The sequence below is a fragment of the Hypoxylon trugodes genome, assembly GCF_022578975.1.
Source record: "Hypoxylon trugodes strain CBS 135444 unplaced genomic scaffold F4822scaffold_2, whole genome shotgun sequence".
In the NCBI taxonomy this organism is placed as follows: domain Eukaryota; kingdom Fungi; phylum Ascomycota; class Sordariomycetes; order Xylariales; family Hypoxylaceae; genus Hypoxylon; species Hypoxylon trugodes.
In genome coordinates this window covers 902,417-922,743 of record NW_026250017.1, presented here as the reverse complement: position 1 = coordinate 922,743, position 20,327 = coordinate 902,417, and the positions used below count along the sequence as shown (strand labels likewise).

General features: G+C 47.0%; 5 protein-coding genes and 2 non-coding genes across 7 annotated transcripts; 3 read left to right on the top strand and 4 right to left on the bottom strand.

Annotated features, from left to right (window-relative positions):
- Positions 1 to 1,830: 1,830 nt before the first annotated feature.
- On the top strand, positions 1,831 to 3,972 carry F4822DRAFT_441183 (FAD-binding domain-containing protein; the record flags this gene model as incomplete). The annotated part of the gene is made up of 7 exons (XM_051462834.1): positions 1,831 to 2,012; positions 2,063 to 2,208; positions 2,285 to 2,365; positions 2,415 to 2,476; positions 2,528 to 2,955; positions 3,004 to 3,209; positions 3,262 to 3,972. 7 exons carry the CDS (start codon positions 1,831 to 1,833, stop codon positions 3,534 to 3,536), a joined length of 1,380 nt encoding a protein of 459 aa, XP_051317791.1. The 3' UTR covers positions 3,537 to 3,972.
- A 1,430-nt stretch (positions 3,973 to 5,402) lies between these two features.
- On the top strand, positions 5,403 to 5,497 carry F4822DRAFT_t43. The gene has a single exon. It is a non-coding gene; the product is annotated as a tRNA-Ala (tRNA).
- A 177-nt stretch (positions 5,498 to 5,674) lies between these two features.
- On the bottom strand, positions 5,675 to 6,969 carry F4822DRAFT_425235 (glycosyltransferase family 25 protein; the record flags this gene model as incomplete). Its single annotated transcript, XM_051460297.1, has 2 exons — positions 5,675 to 6,763; positions 6,823 to 6,969. The coding sequence occupies 2 exons, from the start codon at positions 6,967 to 6,969 to the stop codon at positions 5,675 to 5,677; spliced, it is 1,236 nt and encodes a 411-aa protein (XP_051317790.1).
- Positions 6,970 to 7,363: 394 nt separating this feature from the next.
- On the bottom strand, positions 7,364 to 7,468 carry F4822DRAFT_t20. The gene has a single exon. It is a non-coding gene; the product is annotated as a tRNA-Thr (tRNA).
- Positions 7,469 to 7,649: 181 nt separating this feature from the next.
- On the bottom strand, positions 7,650 to 8,929 carry F4822DRAFT_113155 (uncharacterized protein). Its single transcript, XM_051452491.1, has one exon. It carries the CDS (start codon positions 8,571 to 8,573, stop codon positions 7,722 to 7,724), a length of 852 nt encoding a protein of 283 aa, XP_051317789.1. The 5' UTR covers positions 8,574 to 8,929; the 3' UTR covers positions 7,650 to 7,721.
- Positions 8,930 to 11,133: 2,204 nt separating this feature from the next.
- F4822DRAFT_113165 (uncharacterized protein) lies at positions 11,134 to 12,867 on the top strand. Its single transcript, XM_051452492.1, has 4 exons — positions 11,134 to 11,472; positions 11,530 to 12,017; positions 12,080 to 12,153; positions 12,218 to 12,867. Exons 1-4 carry the CDS (start codon positions 11,314 to 11,316, stop codon positions 12,676 to 12,678), a joined length of 1,182 nt encoding a protein of 393 aa, XP_051317788.1. The 5' UTR covers positions 11,134 to 11,313; the 3' UTR covers positions 12,679 to 12,867.
- Positions 12,868 to 12,894: 27 nt separating this feature from the next.
- On the bottom strand, positions 12,895 to 17,016 carry F4822DRAFT_113171 (prion formation protein). Its single transcript, XM_051452493.1, has 2 exons — positions 13,902 to 17,016; positions 12,895 to 13,850 (listed from the first exon to the last, which is right to left on the bottom strand). The coding sequence occupies exons 1-2, from the start codon at positions 16,508 to 16,510 to the stop codon at positions 13,112 to 13,114; spliced, it is 3,348 nt and encodes a 1,115-aa protein (XP_051317787.1). The 5' UTR covers positions 16,511 to 17,016; the 3' UTR covers positions 12,895 to 13,111.
- Positions 17,017 to 20,327: the final 3,311 nt, after the last annotated feature.

Genomic DNA, 20,327 nt, shown 5'->3' with positions numbered 1-20,327 from the left:
TCAGCAATTTTTTCGTCGGTGAGAGAACAGTGTAGGATTCAATGCATCTACCCTCGCCTCGCCGCTTTTAAACATGTGTTTATGAGCGATCGAAGAGGGGAAGATGTGATGTACCGTCTGTACTGAGCCTGTTCTAGATACTACCTAATATGCAAGCCGCCGCACACCGAATTGGAAATGGAGATCATATATATATCACACCAAAAGAGTAACTGACTCTATTGAGCGATTATATCTCACCGGGCTCGCCGGAGTGAAACAGCATATATTAGACATCGCGGCAGGCAATCGGATCAATGAAATTTATTCGTAGACCACGTTAACTTATTTGCGCATTTATCCAATTACATGAACCGGTATACCGGGTAAAGGTTGGCTGGCTAGATCCGACTTAACTTTCCAACATTGATTCAATCGCCGGATCGCGGGGAAGTGGATATCCGTGGTCGATGTAGGTAGGTTGCGTGCTCCGGTTTGCATGCATGTCGATGCGTCTATACATCGGACGCAAGTACGCGACAGGACAAGATTGGGTAGATTGAATGACGACAATATATTAAGTCTTCGATGCCTTGAACGCCTCCAATAACTGGCATGGAAGAACCCTAGAAACGATCGGATCATAGGCCCCTCGGCAACTAGCCGCTGGAATACAAGGGCCGGGTTGTTTTGGCTCGGACCTCCTTCACTTTCTTCTCGCCGTGCCACAGCGCGCGGTGACCGACCGGTCCCAGCTTGCACCACTCATGTGTTGATGATATGGAAGATGTTTGTAGGCCAGAAGCATCCCCACCTCCCTGACGCCCGGCCCCAATGAAACGGCAGCCTACAAGGTACCTAGGTAGTTTTGAACCGGGTATAGCCGAGCACTGTCTTCCAATACGTCTTAGAATCGTCGTCATCGTCTGCCTCTACCCTACTATGCTTACGTAGCAATAGCAAGGTCGTCATCAAGATCCTCTTGCTTCAAGCTGTTTATGCGACTCCGTTCGTGATCCCCACTAGTTTAATGTGTCGGCCTTTACGGTATCTCATAAACCTTTATCAATGTGTCGCACTGCGACATATGGTACTACCTACCTAGGTAGGTATTACTGGCCCTAGATAGTCTTGTTAATGTAGATATGAGCTTTGGCAGTATCTTGTTTCTTATATTTTTATTCCAGGCGCTAGCTAGGGGGTTCCCGGCGTCGTGCGCTTGCAATACCTGACCTGGAAACGGGCTGCGTGCCTAGGAGTAAAGGAAACGGGTCTATCCCTTGGAATTGTATTCTCCTAGGGCTTCGATTTGAGCTGTTCGAAATTGTCTTGAGCTAATCCAATGGATATGAAAAAATCTTTTAGGCCCTCTTGCGAGTTGCAGTAACTGTCGTTATAATTGGAACGTCCCCTGTTAGCAACACATCCCTTTCTAAAGGATCCGGCAGCAAGTATTGCGACTGGTCATTCATAAATATGCTACTAACGTCATAGTACCTAGGTGGTTATATTGGCTCGAGAATTATCCTCCCTTACTTGATGTTCTGCTTCGGCGTAGTTAAATCTATGGCACAAAGACCAACAAAAGGCGTATGCGTAGATTGAGAGGCGGTGGAGTAAGGGTATCTATGCGCATGTTGGTAATAAAAAAACTTGACATGTCCCCTTTGTGCAGCAACATATGTAACTCCTCGTACATTTAATGTGATATCGAGTAGCTCGACGTCGAGGCAATCCTAGGTATTGATGGGACTCTAGTATGGCAGTATTTGCATTTTCCTCTTTTATAGACTACTTTAGCGAGTAACTACTCTCAGCACCTCAACCCTACCTCAAAATTAAGATTGAATGATGGATGACCCATTCAAGTCATTTTGCACCAGCGTAGGCCTGGAAGACTCTCAGTCACAAGCCGTGGCGGACATGAATCCGAAGCAACGACTAGAACTATCCTGTTCGGCAGTCCAGAGTTGCATTGGGACAGAAAACGTAGGCGTCGCACCTCTAAATCAGGCTGTCATCAATGAGAACTGGTAACTTAAGATCATGTTTTGGATAGCTATCCACGCTAATGTCCTTGAAGGTCACAGTCTTGTGTCGCTCAACCATATTGTGTTGTCCAACCTGCAGACGCGAAACACGTAGGACAGGTTGTCAAAATAATCAAATATTTTGGAGTGAAATTTGCTGTTCGGAGTGGAGGCCACTCACCTAACCCTGGCTGGTCGGGTACAGAAGGGGGGATTCTTATTGATTTGCAGAAAATCAACCAAGTTGCCCTGAGCAATGACAAGAAAATTTCTAGCATTGGCCTTGGACGCCGAAGGGACCTCCGTTATTGGGGGCCGAATCCCAGCTGTTGGGGTCGGGGGGCTGATTCTTGGCGGTATGTTGTAACTGAAGATTCGCGAAGCTTAGACTGACTTTTGCTGTAGGTGAGTTTTTCCACTTTTCAGGTGAATTTGGCATGGCCGCAGACAACGTAAAGAATTTTGAAGTAAGTGCAGAGTCCACTTAAGATACTTAGCATCTCTAACCGGCGTTGTAGATTGTGCTGGCGGACGGCAACATTACGAACGCTAATACGAATGAGAACACCGACCTTTTCTGGGCCCTAAAAGGCGGAGGATCAAATTTCGGTATAGTCACAAGGTATGATCTATACACTATCCCCGTAAGAGATATCTGGTACAGGTGGGATATGTATGCCGTTGACCAGGCTCCGGCTGTTCTTGACGCTATGGTGAAGTGGCAAAACGAGGGCGCATCTGATCTGAAATCGACTGTCGCTCTTATCATAGGACTCGACGGTGTTGTGGTTGGCTTGATCTACTCGGCCCCGGCCAACCAGCCAAGTGCCTTTGCTCCTTTCCACGAGCTACCGACCCCCGTTGCAGCTATTGTGCCTCCGTTGAATGGGACGGTTAAGACATTGACCGATTTCCTAAGCAATACGTTCAGCGATCAGCCTCTACGGTATGTCCAACGATGAAGACTGAATTTGGAGTTGCTAACATACTCTAGACATGACTATCGCGGCGTTAGCACGCGAATAGATGGGCAACTGTATCAAGATGTTTACAAATTGTGGCGACAGCGAGCTCTTGCTACCCGGGAGGCAACCGGCGCCAACCAGACTTTCACCATTCAGCCAATTCCGAAGAATTTAGCCGAGCAGGGAATCGCGAAGGGCGGAAACCCTATGGGAATTCCACAAGAAGACCACCAGTGTAAGTTTCAAGAACCTAAAAGGCTTTTATCGGTTGAATTGACTCAGGACAGGGTGGACCACAGTTGTTGATTGGGCGAATGCGAGCGATGATGATGCGGTACGGTCGGTTTCTATCGATACAACTGAGGTGTGGAATACGCTTGCGCGAGAACGTGGATTGGATCTCCCATTCATATTCGCAAATGACGCGTCAAGAGACCAGAACCCTCTTGCTTCATATGGAAAGGAGAATGTGAGCAAGCTCAAGCAGGTCTCTCTAAAATATGACGAGAGCCAGTTCTTCCAGAAACAACAAAATGGTGGCTTCCTACCGTCAAAGGTATAGACAGCAGATTTGGGCAGAACCTAGACGCTCGAGCAGAATAAGAAACGCCACAAATCGCGCCCCACAAGACCAGAGGCATGGACCACTTCATGGCGTAGCACATTAAGCTCGCTGATGTATTATGCCCAACTTCTCCGACCCGAGACACGAGCGAGCGGAGTTTTTCTCCTCGTGAGCCGTCCCGTCCTCCAACACCTTCTTCTATGGGTTTCATAGACCATAGGCATCATAAATGAGTATGTAATGCCAAATGATATTTCTGAGCGTCTACATACAGAAAAGCGAGTTTCCAGTTATATAAAGAAGCACTAGGGTATTGATAAAGAACCGTATTCCTCAACTCCCAAAACACCATTCCCCATATTGTTACATACCTAGGTGGGTACGGAGTTACGGAGTTTCAATAACCCCGACCCATTCTATTCAACGCCGTCGACGCAATGCATCTAGATAGCCCCTATTCTTCTTTATCATCCACATTATCATCTATGCTACCAATGAACATATCAGGTACGTGATCTTTATGCGACTTGGTATCGACAATGTCCCTAGACACAGTCAGAGCTGTGACCTCGAACGTGGCGGACTAGGGCAGTCCCCAAGAGGAGGAATGAGAAAAGGGGAGATCATTAGGTACGTACCAGTCAATATATTTACCGAAATCATCTAAGTACTAAGACGTTCGCCCTCATCTCCAAATCGGATGGACTGTATAGCTACAGCAGTTCTGCCTCATCTACGTAATTTGACTTTGTCAATGAGTCTCGTAATCTCCTTCTCGACATTTGAAATGGACGCTGCCCCGTTGCCCCATAACCTGTTAGTGAAAACGAAGAGTGTAATCCTAGGTCGCTCCAGATTTAACCAGTTACAAATAACAGGTAACCCGTTAATATCACATGTGGATTTGGCAGCTTCGTGACTATATAGTCAATCACATGGCTCATGCTACTCTCCATGCCACATATGCTGCTGGGGGATATATTGAAGGTCTGTTGTACCTCCCAAGAAGTTTCGATGTTCGGCGATGATGGTTTCTTTTGCTTGGCTGGGATGTTAAGAATAAATCGATATCATCATCGTCAATCTTCTTTGCTAGGAAGGGGGGATGGAATTGGCTGCTGGGGTACGTTTGTTGGTCGGATATGACCATCTTTTCGTGCTTTATCATATGCATCTTGGAGGATTATCTTCGGTAGTTAGAGACTCTGGGATACAGTAGATGAATGGTGGAGACCCTCGGAACCCCTAAATAGAAGATATATTAGGGTTGACCCAGTCATGTCCTCGCATTCGCAACTAAGGTAATAACCAATTCCTAGCAGGTACCGATGATTTCCCCTTAATTCATTTATCACACGTTCGTTCGAACCTCATCCAACACCTCATAATGTTCAGAATCTTCGGACTCGTTCCCATCATTAACACAACAATGAATACCAAACATATAATGAACCTCAACTACATCTCGTGTCATCGTAGATAACACATGCTGACGTTGTTATAGTGACGAAGTCTCCTGGCTTTCTAGTTGAATGTATATCTGTGTAGCCGTGACATATGATTCCCGGTATCCGAACCAGGGGAAGCCACTCATTCACACGCTGGCTTAATTCTACACATGGCGAAGAAACAATCAAAAAAACATCGAAACCGACTTAAATTTCCTAGGGTAGGAGAGAAGCAAGGCACCTAGGTACCTAGGTCGGTAAGGATCCACTCTTCACCTTCCATGCTGAAGGTACGCCTGTCGCGAACTCATCGCTCTTGCCTTCTAAATGCACCTTCCCCTTCCCCCTCAAACAGAACCTTGGTTTTATAATTTCTACTCGCAGAGTGAATCAACATGAAATCCAGGAGATTTAGGGGCTCGTAGTTCAGTGGTAGAACGTTCGCTTAGCATCCTTCCAAGGTTGCTTCTAATGTGCGAGAGGTCCGGGGTTCGATTCCCCGTGAGTCCAAACTTTTTCACTTCTTTTTTCTTCGTCTACCTATACACTCCCAATTCGAAATAAATAATTAATTATGCCGAGTGAGTGCACCTCATATAGGTATGAATGGTATCACTCCTAGAAAATAGTCGATTCAATTGGTACCCATTACCACTTTCTAATTTTTATTGATGCATGGATCCCTTACTACCAGATAGTCTTTCCGTCATCAGGTAACTGATCCACCAACTCACTCACAGTCGCTCCGGTGACCAAACGCCGCAAGTTCTCTCGCACGCTAAATCTTATATACGGGGTTCCTGTGCCTTTCGCATACCCACCGCCTTGCCCTTGAATATCGGATGCACCACCCTTGGCATAATGATGACTGAATAGGGGCGGCTGCACTGTCAGGCAGATCGGAGGCTTCTCTTGTTGTCTGACCACGCGTGCACCTTCGCTATCTGGTTCTGAACCTGATTGCGGCTTCTCCTTGGGGATATAACCCCCTTCACACCACTTCTGTAACATCAAATCCCACTGCTTATCATAGTTCCTCTCGAATTCTGAGAGAAGCTTGCGCGCGCCTTGAAAGCTAACAGCGTATGCCAGGCTGCACACATTCCCACTCGACGCATGCACGACGCGAGTATGCGGCGGGTATATCTCGCCTAGCTTGTCCTTTAAGGCAAACGGGTGAGGTTTAAGGTGTTTTGGGGATGGTACTGTCTCGTCTCCTAGGATCGCAACTCTTAGGGGCGAAACCTGGGCTTGAGCATCGGGAAGATCGGCACCGCAGTGGCCTAGCCATAACACATCCCAGTCATCGCCGTAAACGCTTTCGTGGGGTTTATTATCAATTCTGGCGCTAGGGTTTAATCGTATCGTATTCTCGTCGGAATCTATTGCCATTGTGGTGCTATCTCCTTTCTTCAGCAGCGAGGGTGGGACGTAATCGAGCAACTCTTGGCGTTTATCGAATTTCGACTCCTTCAACCAAGTCCTCGAAGCAGATGCGAAGGTCTGAAGTTGCGATTTAATACGTATATCCCAATCTATATCGTCTTCTACAACAAGCGCGCTTCTTATGTCGTCGCTTACGATGGTTCGAAGAGCGTTCATGTGGGATCTCCACGACCCCTTTGCCCCGGAAGAGCGCCCCTTACCACCGGTCGCCTGTTCGCCTGATACCCCGCCAATCCACGTAAACGTGAGATTGCTAACAGCACCCGATAATGCCATCGCATCTCGGCGATCTGTTCGCGACGGGAGGTTTATGACAAATATTTTAGAGAACTTCAGGTGGTATTAGATTGCGTTATAATTGAAAGATAGAAAAGCGAAAGCGATCTTACACTTAGCGTGTTATTAAAGACATCCTCCGTAGGAGATCTGCCCCTAAAGATGCCTACTGCATCAGGGGTCGTCAATTTTCGCCAGTAGATGTAGAGGAGAGGGGTGAAGACACATATTGCCGCGAAAACTCTATGGTAAAGCTGCATCACGGGCGGGTATCTCATTCATGATACCATGGCGTACCTAGGTATTCTAATCCGCTTGTCAGGTAAATCCTTCAAATATCAGCTAGTGCAAAAAATCTGAATTGAGTCTTAGAATCTTCAATGTGGTCTTGTCTATCTTGCGGCTCGCACAATTAAGGGTTGCTGACTCGCGGATAAAGAATCCGGGTAAATTTTAATTGAACAGCACATGATTTCTCGGATTAGAACGTTTGGGGCTTCTTGAGGATGTATCTCTGAAATGCAACCTAGATATGATATAGGACAAAATGTTAAGTGTCATGCCAGATTGACATTATTGAAAATGAGGTTGGCTGATGAAGATTAGAATTTTATGTAAGAATAAAAAGAAATGCTGAAAAAGCAAAAAGGAAATTGCCCACTACTGGAGTCGAACCAGTCATCTCCTCATAGCTTCCTCAGTAGGAACACTGTATAGTGTAGGTACTAGTGAGGCGCATTACCGCTGTGCCAAGCGGGCCTAGGGGAGCTCTCAACCACATGAAGAGGTTGAGAGAAGGTTGGAAACTTGATTCAAAATAAGCCACTATATAGTAGGCAGCCGAGCTCCCCGCACTTAGCTAGTTTGTTGGAACAGTGCTATAAATACTATAACGACTGTGAGGGGTATGTTACCCCAAATGGGAATCCACCCAACTCGAAGAACTCAACTAATACAACATCATTTTTATCAGTGACCTGCAATTGCAACAAAAGTACAGTAACAGGAGAAGCTATGGAGAATTGATGTTGATCGAGCCGAGCGACTCAAAATCCTCCTTTTTAACCCAAGCCGCCCTTGAGGTCCTTCCAACTGCGAGGACCTCCGGTACGATATCGTCACGTTCTTCGAAATCTTTCCACCATGGAAGTTGTTTAAACCTCCCATACCAACTATCTAGACGAGCCAGTCTAGCATCACTCAACATATAAAATCCAAATACTGCCTCGATAAATCTAATATGCGCAGCCAGGACCACATCGCCTAGACCTGGACCATTTACGCCTGGAGTGATCCACCCAGTCTTCTCCAACCCGTTCTGCTCTGCCCATTCCTGTACCTTGAGAAGGCCTTTAGTTTCGTGATACTTTGCATTTAGGGCGGTCGCACGACTTAGATCCTCGGCCTTCAGTCCCGATGCAGCGCCATACTCCGGAGTGATGTGCCGAATGATATAGTTTGTGTCGATTACCGCAATGTTGACTTTGCTAACTAGATCCATCGTCCTCGCTCGCTCGAGTGCGGAACTTGACCATAATGGGTGCTCTGGATATAAATCCTCGAGATATAGAACAATTGCTTCACTCTCGTGGACGTAGGTTGACCTCCCCGTCGTCAAATCGGTCGTTTGCATGCACGGATTCGTCGACCCCTTTGGCTGTGGGTCAGATGGGTCGCCATATATCCAGCCTTCCTTAACGCTATAATCGACGGTGTTGATACGCAGATTGGACCGTGTCGTCTTTCCCTGGAGAAGGTCCGAAGCCGAAGAGACTAGTCCTTTGACCAATACGGAGTACATAACTCTCCGAGAGGTTGCACCTTTGGTCCATAGCCACAGAGTATGTTCAAGATTCGAAGCCATATTTGATGAGTATTTCGGCAATTGGTGCGAACGACTTAACGATAAATGAACGTTTAATTACGAATTTAATTGATAACTTCAAAATATCATCGATTTCACCTTTTTTTACGCTGGAAATAAATAATTCATATCTACCTCATGGTCAAAACCAAATCAATTCAATCATGCTCCACGGACTCCGAGAAGATCGTCGATTATTAAGATGCGGCTTATTTGTTATACCGGCATTTGATAATGAGTGGGGGACAAGGATGATTTAATTTCACCGTCGTCGCATCTCATCTATTGAGATTTAACTCTGCAGTGATAATATTCGTTACCTTTTCAGTCATACATAACGCCATATTCTGAAAATCTGAAAGTTTGCGCTGTTATTAGTCGGCGTGATACACAGGCCGATCACTTTCAGGCGCTCAACGTCACATACGTTGGGTGTGAGATCTAATGCATCCCTTTTCGCGACGCGAAGAAGTAAGTCTCCGCGGAAGTGAAAAGGGGTAATAGCAGGACTTCACACGACACTATGCGACAATTCGGTGTCAACTTGTACCTATTTACGGCATCAAAAGATTCTTAGTCGTCAAGCTTGATTCATATATATAGCATCATCCGTTCTTCTTCGTATCTATGATTTCTACTAGAGTTGCTGACGACTAACGGCACGTCCACACGCCCAACTTCCCAGTACTTAATACGCCAGGTTTCTCCGGGATGAGTGGCGTTCTCATAGCTCCGCAACTCACATCAATGGGCATTCGAGCTCGATCGCTCGTATCAAATTCTCGACGCCTCTTTGGGAATATCTTAACGTTTTCCCGGCTTCGGACAAGATGTGCCGCTCCAATTTCTATCATCATGCGAAAGTCTCCGTGCTGCCTACCTCGGAGTTTTTGTATGGAGGTGTCCGTGTGGTGTCCTGCCGCGAATCCCTGCGTCACTGTTTGTGTGGCGCCATTGGTGTGATCTAACTCTGCCGTGTCTTAGGTTTCCAGCCACCCAAGTTAGCTGGCTGACTTCATATGGCACCTAGAAGTTGTACTTGAGCGGATTCTGGGTAGAGTATCGATGAAAGCCGCTTTCCATCTTCAAACCCGGCAATGATGCAAGCGGGATCGGTACTCAAGCAAGTACCTGCATACGCTATCAACTCTAACTTGCTTCTGCCCCTTTCTCTTAGCTACATACAATTCCCACTGCATTAGTGGATTGCCAGAGTGCTTACAGTATAGAGATTATAGAAAGCATATAGATAAACGGCCTCCTTCTCAAACACGGCATAAAGTCGCCCAAAGCAGCTAGCCAGCTCGGTCAACTATTTTAATGAGAAGTCCAATAAAACCAACGGACGGCACGATCTGGGTAACACAATTCGGGCCATATGCTTCAGAATCGTATGTGAATCGTACACAAACCAAAGATCCAGCCTCGCGCTTCAGTGACGATTCTCGGTGAAGTGGAAAGATCGACGATTTGAATCCTCAAGAATCCTTCGATCTCCTTTTGGGCTATATTCCGTGCTAGTTATTTTCATTGATTCGCGGCTGAAGGTCATCGATGAATTTGAGGCTAGGTCCTATCCCAGACGAGCATCATTAGCTAAGCAAGGATATCAACAAAAACTGCCGGCCAATGTAACGATCCTTAATAAGTATCATTCCCCGAGCTTTAGATAAATCGACATACCGTAGCAGCGCATTAGATACGCTGGGGTGCATTGTTACCATACTTCCCATTCTATCAAAAAGATGCGACATGCTTTTCCATGTCTTTAATGTTGAGAATCAAGACATTACCAGAGTCGTTTACATCACTATAGTACGAATGCCGCGTTTGCTGACCTAAAATATTATGTAGATCCGGAGTTGGGGGCCAAATATTGCGTGGAGTAAGCTGAGATACATCGGCATCTTGACCTGTTCTGAACCATGTATATCGACCCAACGACTTCTTAAGGATTGCTCGGACCGAAGAAACCACGTGTGATAGTTCCCACGTAACCACACGAAACTGGGTCCCTTAAGACATGGGTCTTGGCTCTTTTCTGCAGCTAGTATAGCTTACACATCCGTCCAAATTTAGATACCGTCCGCCTCTTGTATCTGTACGGACAGTCAACACGGCACGATCCTCAAATAGGCGATGTCAAAATTCGTTCAACAAACAAGAAATAGAATGCAGATAAACAAATTCTCGGGCCCGAATGAAAGCAGATAATACTGATCTTCTGCTGAATAAACAGTATATACCGTTACTCCGACGTCGCATTGGGTCACCATTATATCTGAATGCGTTGGTTCCACGAAGTAGGGCTGCATTCTATGCATTCTATAACTTAGCAATAGTTTCTCTGTTACCTACCACCTATCAAATAAGGCAATAGTTTTCGAGCTCTTATGGTCGCTTAGACTTGAGAAAGACCCTAGGCCCCCAATTACCACCCACCTACGTCGCTTCTTATGCGCTGGGGATATGCAGCCATAATCCTAACCGTTGCATTCTAGGTCAGATTTGCGCAGCGAACTAGGGTGGCTCAGGTCTTCTTACCGGGATGACTACTGGTTTTCGCTGAACACAAGAGAATTATATACAACACCATGATATCTTGATAATAGGTTCCACCTCCTGGCCTCGTTTATCGCTGTTTGCGAATTTCCTTCGTCTTGATGCCTTTATGGCGTAAAGAGGCTCGTGATTCTTAGCCAAACATTATCTGGGTTTAGGTATTCAATTGACCATCACCATGTCGGACGGCGAGGGTGGCTTCCGCGCATATGTCATCGTCCTCATAATCCAAAGTGTAGTTGTAATAGCGCTACGCTTCTACTCCCGAACCCTCACTTCATCATTAAGCGATGTACGTCGTTTCTGGTGGGACGATTGGGCGGCGCTGGCGGCAGGAGTAATTAAACCCTCAACCTCAACGTCTCACTAGAATTATCCTAACTCTGAATTCTAGGTGCTTCTTGTAGCGGAGTTGTCGGTAGAACTGGTGATGGCTAGGAGCTTAGGTCAACATATTCGGGCCATACCACCGGAGGATGCAGTACTGTTCTTGAAGCTCTTCTTCATCAGCGATCTACTCTTCGATTTCTCCCTCTTCCTGACCAAGGTTTCCGCACTACTGTTCTTCACTCGCATATTCCCGCTCTACACAACTTCAAGACGATACAACGTCGTACTCTGGATCATCCACGGCCTCAATATTGCTTGGGTTATCGCCGTATTATTACTGACCGTATTGTCCTGCACACCTGTCCGTAAGGTCTGGCTTCCGACAACGTCTGGATACTGTCAACCTTTGACTCCGGCTTATCTGGGAAGCGCTACTGGGAGCGTGTTTATTGATCTACTGCTTCTTATTCTGCCTTTACCTCGAATCTGGAGTCTACAGACAAGCCTTGCGCGAAAATTCGGTATAACACTGGTCTTCGTACTTGGATGCGCGTGAGTTTGCATTCACTTAGTCATAATACCGTAATTGAAATGCTGACTTACTGCCATTTCAGCGTGGTCGTTGTATCACTCGGTCGCATGATAACCCTTATCGTCTCCAAAGAAGCTTTAGACACCGATCCCACATGTAAGCCAAACCAAGCCACCCCGATCTTTGCCTACGAAAAACATAATACTCACCACCCAAACAGTCCTCGGAGTAACTCTCTTCTACTGGTTCTCCGCCGAAGTCCCCATCTCCATCCTCTGCATCTGCCTCCCGGCCATGCTTCCCCTAGGCCACCACCTAAACAACAGATTCATCCAACCGCTAACCGACCGACTCCCCTCATTCTCCATCTCATCCTCCAGCCACCGCTCAAACCGGCGTTTATCACGAGATCACCGGGAACTCTACGAATCAAGCAAAGGCGCTCGCGCGATTCGTCTGGATTCAAATACGCATGTCCCATATGAACGCCGAGGGGATGTCGAAGCGCAAAGGAGTGGTTCGGAGGATAGTAGAAAGGCCATATTGAATTTCGCGATATGCCCTGATAACCACCACACTGCTGAGGTGCAGAGGGGTAATCTCACAACTCCGCGCACGCACAGCCGTCCTGACGGGATCTGGGTGGAAGATGACGTCCGCGTGAGCAGCCACACGAAGTAATGTTTGTATGTAATGATTTCAAATACCCAAATGTTGTGAGAAAATTCATCGAGAAAGAAAAAAAAAAATCGTCAAGAGACTTGGAAAGGTGTGGGGGCGGGGCCTCCCGGCTAAGCTGAGGCGCACGCATTTCGCGGTTCATGCCATAGTCTATTATTCATCGTCTATCTCTCTGGCCAGGTAAAGCTCTGCAATTACGAAGCCCTGATTCTATCATGCCATTCCGTAAGCCCTTCTATATAAACGCCTGTGCAAAATCTCCTTATGCGTCATCCGTGATGATACCAATCTACCAAGTATCCGCCATTTTCATGATGGCCTCATCCACAAGGAACCAAACCCTAGAGGGAACAGAACAGAAAATCATCATCCGCTGAATGGGTATGCGCACTAAACTTGTTGAAATAATTCCTGAAGTAGAACAAATTTGCCCTTACTCCTCGTCGTCGGTATCCGGTGGGTGCGGGGTACCCTTGGGACTGTTGAGCCATTCAATATGGCGCAGTCTTCTTCGGACCTCTTGCTCCTTCAATTCCTTCTTGGTCTTCTTTCTCTTCTTCTTAGCCTTAAACTTCAGGGGTGTGTTATCTTCAACGCCACTGTTGACGGCACTGCTCACGGCGCTGCTAGCTGCTGTGCTAGTGACTCCACTTGTGATGCCGCTCGTAATACCGCTTCCGGGTCTGCTATCCTCGAAGCGATCCGTGAGGATTGAAGCGTTACCCTTCAAGACCATCTTCCCATCGTTGATGTGCCATTGTTCGTTAGCAAGGGCACCGACAAACTCTTCGTTGTGGGAAATCATGACCACACCGCCCTTGAAGTCTCGGATTGCAACCGCGAGACCACCGAGGGAATCTCGGTCCAAGAAGTTAGTAGGTTCGTCCAGAACAAGCAAATGTGGGTTGTTCCACATAGCACCAGCGATGACGACCTTGACTTTCTGACCTCCAGACAGACTTCCGATTTCATTGTGGTTGGCGATTTCGGGATCGAGGCCGAGGTCCTCAAAGTGCTTAGAGATGACCGTGGGTTGAAGCTCTCGGTAACCTAGACCTTCACGAGATGCTTCGTGGTCGTCAAACTCCTGTACCAGCTTCTCGAAACCCCATTCAATGAGAGTTTCTCGTGACACTTGCGAGTTGTACTTGGGAAGCCATGCCCTCCATTTACTACGTATTATTAGCGAACCATCCATGTCATAATTTCAATGATGCACTTACACTTCATATTGGAATGTTTTCTTCCACTTCTGTCGACCGACAAGAGCTTCGACTTGTCGCATGCCCTTTCCATCGCCGAGATCAATTTGCTTGTCCATCTGTTCTTTGTCCTTGTCGGAAAGAATGCGGGTCTGCTTCAAGAACACCTCTCTGTCGTCCCCATTGGCGTACCGCCACTGTAGGTACTGATTGGGGGTCTTCTCAAGGTGCATTTCGACGTGCTCTAAAGCGTGTTGCTTGATGTAACCAATTCGCAGATTAGGATGCTTTTCAACTCTTCCGCTGGTTGGAATTACTTCACCCGTCAAGAGCTTGATCAGAGTCGACTTTCCGGCACCATTGGGACCAATGACGGCGACACGGGAAGAAAGAGACAACTGGCAAGAAACATCCGAGAGTGACGGTTTTGGCGCTTTAGGATATTGGTAGGAGACGCCAGTCATTCTGATGATAGCTCGCGTTTGTGACTTAACACCACTCAAGATACCTGGAGGTGGAAACTTGAACTGAACATTGGAGGCGGAAAGGGTATAGTAAGCCTTGGCTTCTGGGCGGACCTTGACAAAATCCGAGAGGTTGCCTTTGAAGTGGCCAAGTTTCTTTCCTGGCTCATAGTGGTAAATGTCGGTCGTTACATTGTCCAAGAAGCCAGAGTCGTGGGAAACGATCAGACTGGTGATATCCGTGTGGCTCTTCAGGTAGTTTTCGAGCCAGGCAATATTGGCGACATCCAAGTGATTGGTAGGTTCGTCAAGCAGGAGAACATCGGCCTTTTGAAGCATAGCTCGAGCAAGAGCGAGCTTCATTTTCCATCCACCCGATAGAGAGCCGACCTTTTGAGATTGCCTACCCTCGGGACCAGACGTGAAGCCGAACTCGGCCAAGACTTCAGAAATTCTCTCTCTGCCTTCAGACGCAATTGTAGGGTCCTTAACCATGAAGTCCAAGATACTGATATCAGCATCTTCTCCTTGATTATGCTCGACGTAGCAGGTACGAAGTACGTCTTGGGGCGGGAACCCTTCTAATTTGCCGCCAGCAATACTCTTCATGAGCGTAGACTTGCCAGCACCATTACGACCACATAAACCGTAGCGGTGTCCCTTCAGTAACCGAAGGTTAGTGTGAGATAGTAGAAGCATACCACCATAGGCAAGGGAGAAATCTGCGTTGACGATTTCGATCTCTCCATCGTCCTCCTTCTCTGGCACACCGTACTTGCGCTCATCCTCAGCGACGTAGAATTCGTGGACACCGGATGCGACAGCATCACTAGCGCCCGACTGGTGCATCAGATCCTTTAGATAAGGAGCGATTCTGGCGGGGATTCGAGCGACATGGCGATGGTTGGCATCCTCGGCTACCATCTCGCAGATGTAAGGACGAGCTAGCTTGTAGAAATCCAGGTCGCCTGAGAGCCCCCCATTCTTCTTAATTTCTGAGTCAAGAACCTTGGCTACATCATCTGCGGAGATTCTCTCCACCACCGCTTGGTCGTTGCCCATAGCTTTATCCATAACATCCAACGCTCTAGTAGCCAACTCACGGACCTCGGGTAACGGCGCGCGATCGACAACGTTTTTGATACCAGGCTGGAGCTTTGGCAAGAACGTACGCGCCTCGATGGGATCATGAACCAATTTGGTCAAGTTCTCAGTGATAACAACGGTCTGGCGCAGTACTTCCTGAGCGGTAGAAGGATTGTTAAGGGTTCGCTCGAGGAAAGGAGTAAGGAGCGCGAGGACAGGAGACGTTACTTCGGCGACGAAGGTCGTTTGTGAAAGAGCGTGGATTGCTTTTTGGAGGGTTTGGGTTGAGGGGTGGTGCATAGTGTCGACGAGTAGAGGAATTCTAGGAGCGACATCATCGTTAGACAACAGGCTTGTAAGAGACTGCATTGTAACAAGAGCCTGCTTCTCGACCTCCGACTTAAGATCGTGCATGTTGCCTTCGACAATGGGGATTAAACTGGCGAGTTTCGCACCCATAGCCTCTCGGAGAATATCCTTCTCTTGAGCCTGCTCTTTGGTGCAGCCAATCTCCAATTTTGCTTTGTCAGCCATCCTCTGCATCAGCTTCAGAGCCCCAACGGTGCCCTGCCATTTTCCAGTCTTCTTCGAGAGGTAGGTAACGAGAGCGGGTAACAAGCCGACAACCATGGCTTCAGCACTTAAATGACCGAAAAGCGCATCGAGACCATATTGTGCGGCGTCGCGAACCACAGTACCCTTGTCGGCCAAAGCGTCCAAAGCGCAAGAAACCAGACCGCCATCTTGAACTAGGAAGACTACTTCGCTCAAAGGCTGTCGGGGAGGGAATTTTTCGAAAAGAGCGCCAAGAAGGTTCTGAGCACTCTCACGTCGTAAACCACTCTTCTTATCCGCAGCGGCCTTTTTAACCTCAGCTACTACACCATATTCATGTAAACCTCGGGCGCCGACGGTATTAAGAAAGACTTCGCATAGACCATAACTGGCATCGATGGAGGCAGCTGATGTCTTTGCTGTAAAAATGGTATTGAGGATGGACGAAATGTCTTGTTGCGATGGCGGGGGAGGGGCATCGGAGGATTTGGCCACCATTAGTGGCGGCGAAACTTGGTGAGGCATCGTGGCCTGTCGGTGACGACGGATTGGGAGGAAGGAAAGGAAAGACAACAATCCAATCTATTAAAAATAATTAATGAATTTCGATGAGGGATTTAAAAGGGGCCAGTAAAACTGCCCAAAATGCCCTCAATCGTGGGCGCGAAGAAGTCTGACGGTGAGCCCAGCGTCTTTGATTTTTTTTTTGGTTCTGGAGTTGTGAAAGTGGAAGTGAGATTTCTAAACGCGGCGCATACTAGAAAAAAAAAATTAATGGCTTAGCCTTATCGGTGAACCGGTACCCCTCGAAATTTTCTCCCTTTATCAGTAAGAACCTACAATACGGTGACAGGAGTGGGTCTATTGGTACGTATCTTTAGGCACGTTTTAATACTGCCATCTCTTAGTGGAACCAATCTAGATCTACATATTAAATTTCCCTACGCCAACATTTTATCCCGAAACCTTCTTCTGCAAGCTTTCCATATCACGCATCTTTATTCAGCAATAGTAGTGAATCTCTGCATCACCTCTAAATCATGCAGAATAGAGAGTGTTTTTTATTTCTAAAAGAAGTATTTTACACCTTTTTTTCTTTTGTCGTCAAATGTAATTCAAAGGACATTGTTGGGATGAGAAATAAGGTTGTCTTATTAAGTTTAGGTTAAGTTCGTCGATAAGCTTCGGAAGTGAGTGAGACATTAATAACTCCAACCCTTTAGCCGAGTGGCTTGAGATGACTAAGAAAACGTAATTCACGGGGTTGGCGCCTAACTCTCTTCGGGCTTCTCCAAGTAAACTTTCCTTTCTCACAACAAACGTCAACGCGTTAAGCTAACGATATTGACACGGTAATCCCGCTGATCCGGGACGTCTTTGACGATTGTAAAACAGACGGTCGACTATTCACTACACTTGCTTAGCCATATTTATATCTATCAAACCTAATCTAGCGGAAGCCTTGTCAGTAACATGAGAGGATTAAGTCATACCCGACGAGAATATCACGCACCCATGGATATTTCATCGTCTCGTAAAACAGAATAACGAACATTTACTTACCTAGGTAGGTGTAATGGCGACTATAAATGGTTTCAAGCTGTCTGAGTGCCAACCAAAAACTCAGGGTATATAGCGCCGTCCCAATCAAATGGTGAGCATCCTTCATCCAAGTAGACAAGATGTTATATTTGTCTGGTTTGGCCGAAACGTCTCCCCTATAATCCCCATTTGCTTGACTTCCAGTATCAGGACGCCAGGTAGAGTCACGCGCCACAGATTTAATATGATGGGAAGCTGGAGTCTAACCCTTGCCAGACGTTGCGTACCATTTGATTTTGACAAGCCCCTAGTGGCGGATACTTCCGTAATACCAACAGAACCACCGCTGGCCCCCTATTTTCTCCACCAGGGTCTTGAGGGCCGCCTGCCCGGGTCCGACCTACGACCGCCGGCCCATATTCGCCCACGATTAGAAAGATTTCGCGAAAATCGAAAAATTGTGCGGTCCCACAGGGCTATGTAGCACTACACGGTCGCAGAGCCATGGATACTATCCTCGGGTCGTATCGGATCCGGTCGACAATATGAATGTCACTCAATCCCAACGGAACTGACGACGATGATAATGACGATGTTCATTCTAGGGACGTGTTCTCATGTGAAGTTGGGGGTAGGCTAGCTGGGTGATGAAGCAACACTCATGCAAGGACTGCTAGAGGAGACGCAGGACGATACACAATAGTGACAGTATAGGAGAATCTAAGAACGGAAATAGGAGGCGAGCTAAGAACATTCCCCGTCGCTTTCCCGGGACATTCCCATCAAGGTTGACAGGGATCGATGGGACGAGACCCCGACCGCCACGATGTTGCTTGCCCGGAGCAAACATGAAGAAGCCGCAAAGTCAATCCACAATCTCAACTTATAGTAGGCCTATTAAGGATGTGATCCAGCGATGCCACCAACTGGCATCATGTCGAGTGATCTAGGCCATTGCATTAGCTAACCCGAATTGCTAGTTCAAGACGTCATTTGCAGCTCAATCATCAAGAGGAAGACTGAAATGAGGTGGGAAAAGGGTTGGTTAAAGGCATTAAAGATACCCTCAATACCGGGGTCAAACGTAACGTCGTCTCAGGATGCAAATCTCGTGCCACTCAGCACGATCTTCAACCATTAACTTTTCATTTCGCAGGTAAAATAAAAAAAGAATGGGAGATTAATGACCCGAACTAAAAGATTTGCACATAGCCCCCGCGCTCAGCATTCATGATTTGCCGAGTTGTAACTTATCAACCACAATCGGGGAATATGCGACGAAGCACAGACATCATTAGTGCTGTCATGATGTACCTGTCAAGATCCAGGTCCAGAGTCGCCGCCGTACTGGGTCCTGCTACGGAGCGCACAGACCAGAACAGACAAATGATCCACGAGGCTCAACAAAAATGAAATGGGAACACGTCGTCTTCTTTTGTAGAGAGATGAGCTCTATGATTATGACGATAGTCGAGATGAATACTTCTCAAACTAGTAGGTCGATATTCATAATATCATAGTATTAGCGCAACCAAGTACCCACTAAGAAAGGCCTGGCGATGAAATTGGAAGAAAAAAATCCCCTCACATCCAATTCCTTTCTCCGGAGATGTAAGATCATTATGCTCGAGGCGAGCCATCGGGATGTGACCTCATGGGAAATGTTTTAGGTAGCGGCTATTAGATCCGGTGGCATGGCGACGTGTATCGAGAATGACAGTGAGAGGTGTGTGTGGGAAGAAGCGAGATCCAGACTGTTCACATTGTAAATATTGGCCGAATGGAATCATTTGATCCGCTTTGACCGGAAATTTTTGGCCGAATCACACGAATGATTTCGCGTGCCCACCATGTCTCCATATCCCCATAGCCAAGAAAGAACATGATCTTACGTAGAATCTTACTAACAGGCTGTTGTTGAGTTGGTTGAGGCAGTGGTAAAAGTGGTAGTAGTAGGTAGTGTTAGCTTGCTGACCGGCCCATTGTGATATGGGCCAAGAACGAAAGTGAGCACATAATTTGATATTGTCGATAGGAAGAACAGCGCTGTTGCTTCTGTATGGAGGAAAGTCTGGGTTGCAGTAAAAGGAAATATCACGGGAGAGCAATAGAACGCTAAGCAATGCCAAGACTCGCTGAATTTCCTATTTGGGAGAATGAGGCCCCCTGTCGAGGGGGCCGGGATGATTGCACATTATCGGCCGGTACATGGTCGTTGAAGTTAGGTCCACTTGCATGTCGATATGTCGGTAAGGGCATGGAGGGAAGATCACGCTGTTACCTGGAATTCGGAACTGTCATCAGACGAACTTGCATATCGAAAAGCTCCGCCACCCTGAGCTACGTATCGACTAACGAGGAGAAAAAAAAAAGCTTGCAGGCGATCATTCACGATGTAGCATTGTCATACACTCTTCGGTACACATACACACTCTCTTAACAGTTACAGCCTCCAACAATCAGCTATTTTGATTCATCATGCACTATGCGATTGGGTTTTTATTTTATGCTATTATTATTGTAGTCCACAGTTTGAATACTAATTGATATCTTAGAACTATCGTCAAGCTCATGTATGACATCCCGGGATTGAGGAGAAAAAACCCCCAAATTGATAAACCGGGTCGATTCAAGCAATTCGCTAAAGCTCCACCCCAGACTAGGTGCAGGTACCAATAAACAAGGGTAGTCGTCTACGCGGGATTTGCCGGGGGATGGATGGATGGTGGTGCGCTTGCATGCTAAGCTGGGGAAGAACGGAAAATTACAGTAGCTTCAGGGGTTCCATGATCCGTCCCCC

Bases quoted from the DNA above. Each gene is read 5' to 3' on its own strand.
- F4822DRAFT_113155 (XM_051452491.1), bottom strand. From the start codon at position 8,573: ATGGCTTCGAATCTTGAACATACTCTGTGGCTATGGACCAAAGGTGCA.
- F4822DRAFT_113165 (XM_051452492.1), top strand. From the start codon at position 11,314: ATGTCGGACGGCGAGGGTGGCTTCCGCGCATATGTCATCGTCCTCATA. The intron at 11,473-11,529 runs GTAATTAAACCC...TCTGAATTCTAG, and splicing joins GGGCGGCGCTGGCGGCAGGA to GTGCTTCTTGTAGCGGAGTT. The intron at 12,018-12,079 runs GTGAGTTTGCAT...CTGCCATTTCAG, and splicing joins GTCTTCGTACTTGGATGCGC to CGTGGTCGTTGTATCACTCG.
- F4822DRAFT_113171 (XM_051452493.1), bottom strand. From the start codon at position 16,510: ATGCCTCACCAAGTTTCGCCGCCACTAATGGTGGCCAAATCCTCCGAT. The intron at 13,851-13,901 runs GTAAGTGCATCA...AATAATACGTAG, and splicing joins AAAACATTCCAATATGAAGT to TAAATGGAGGGCATGGCTTC.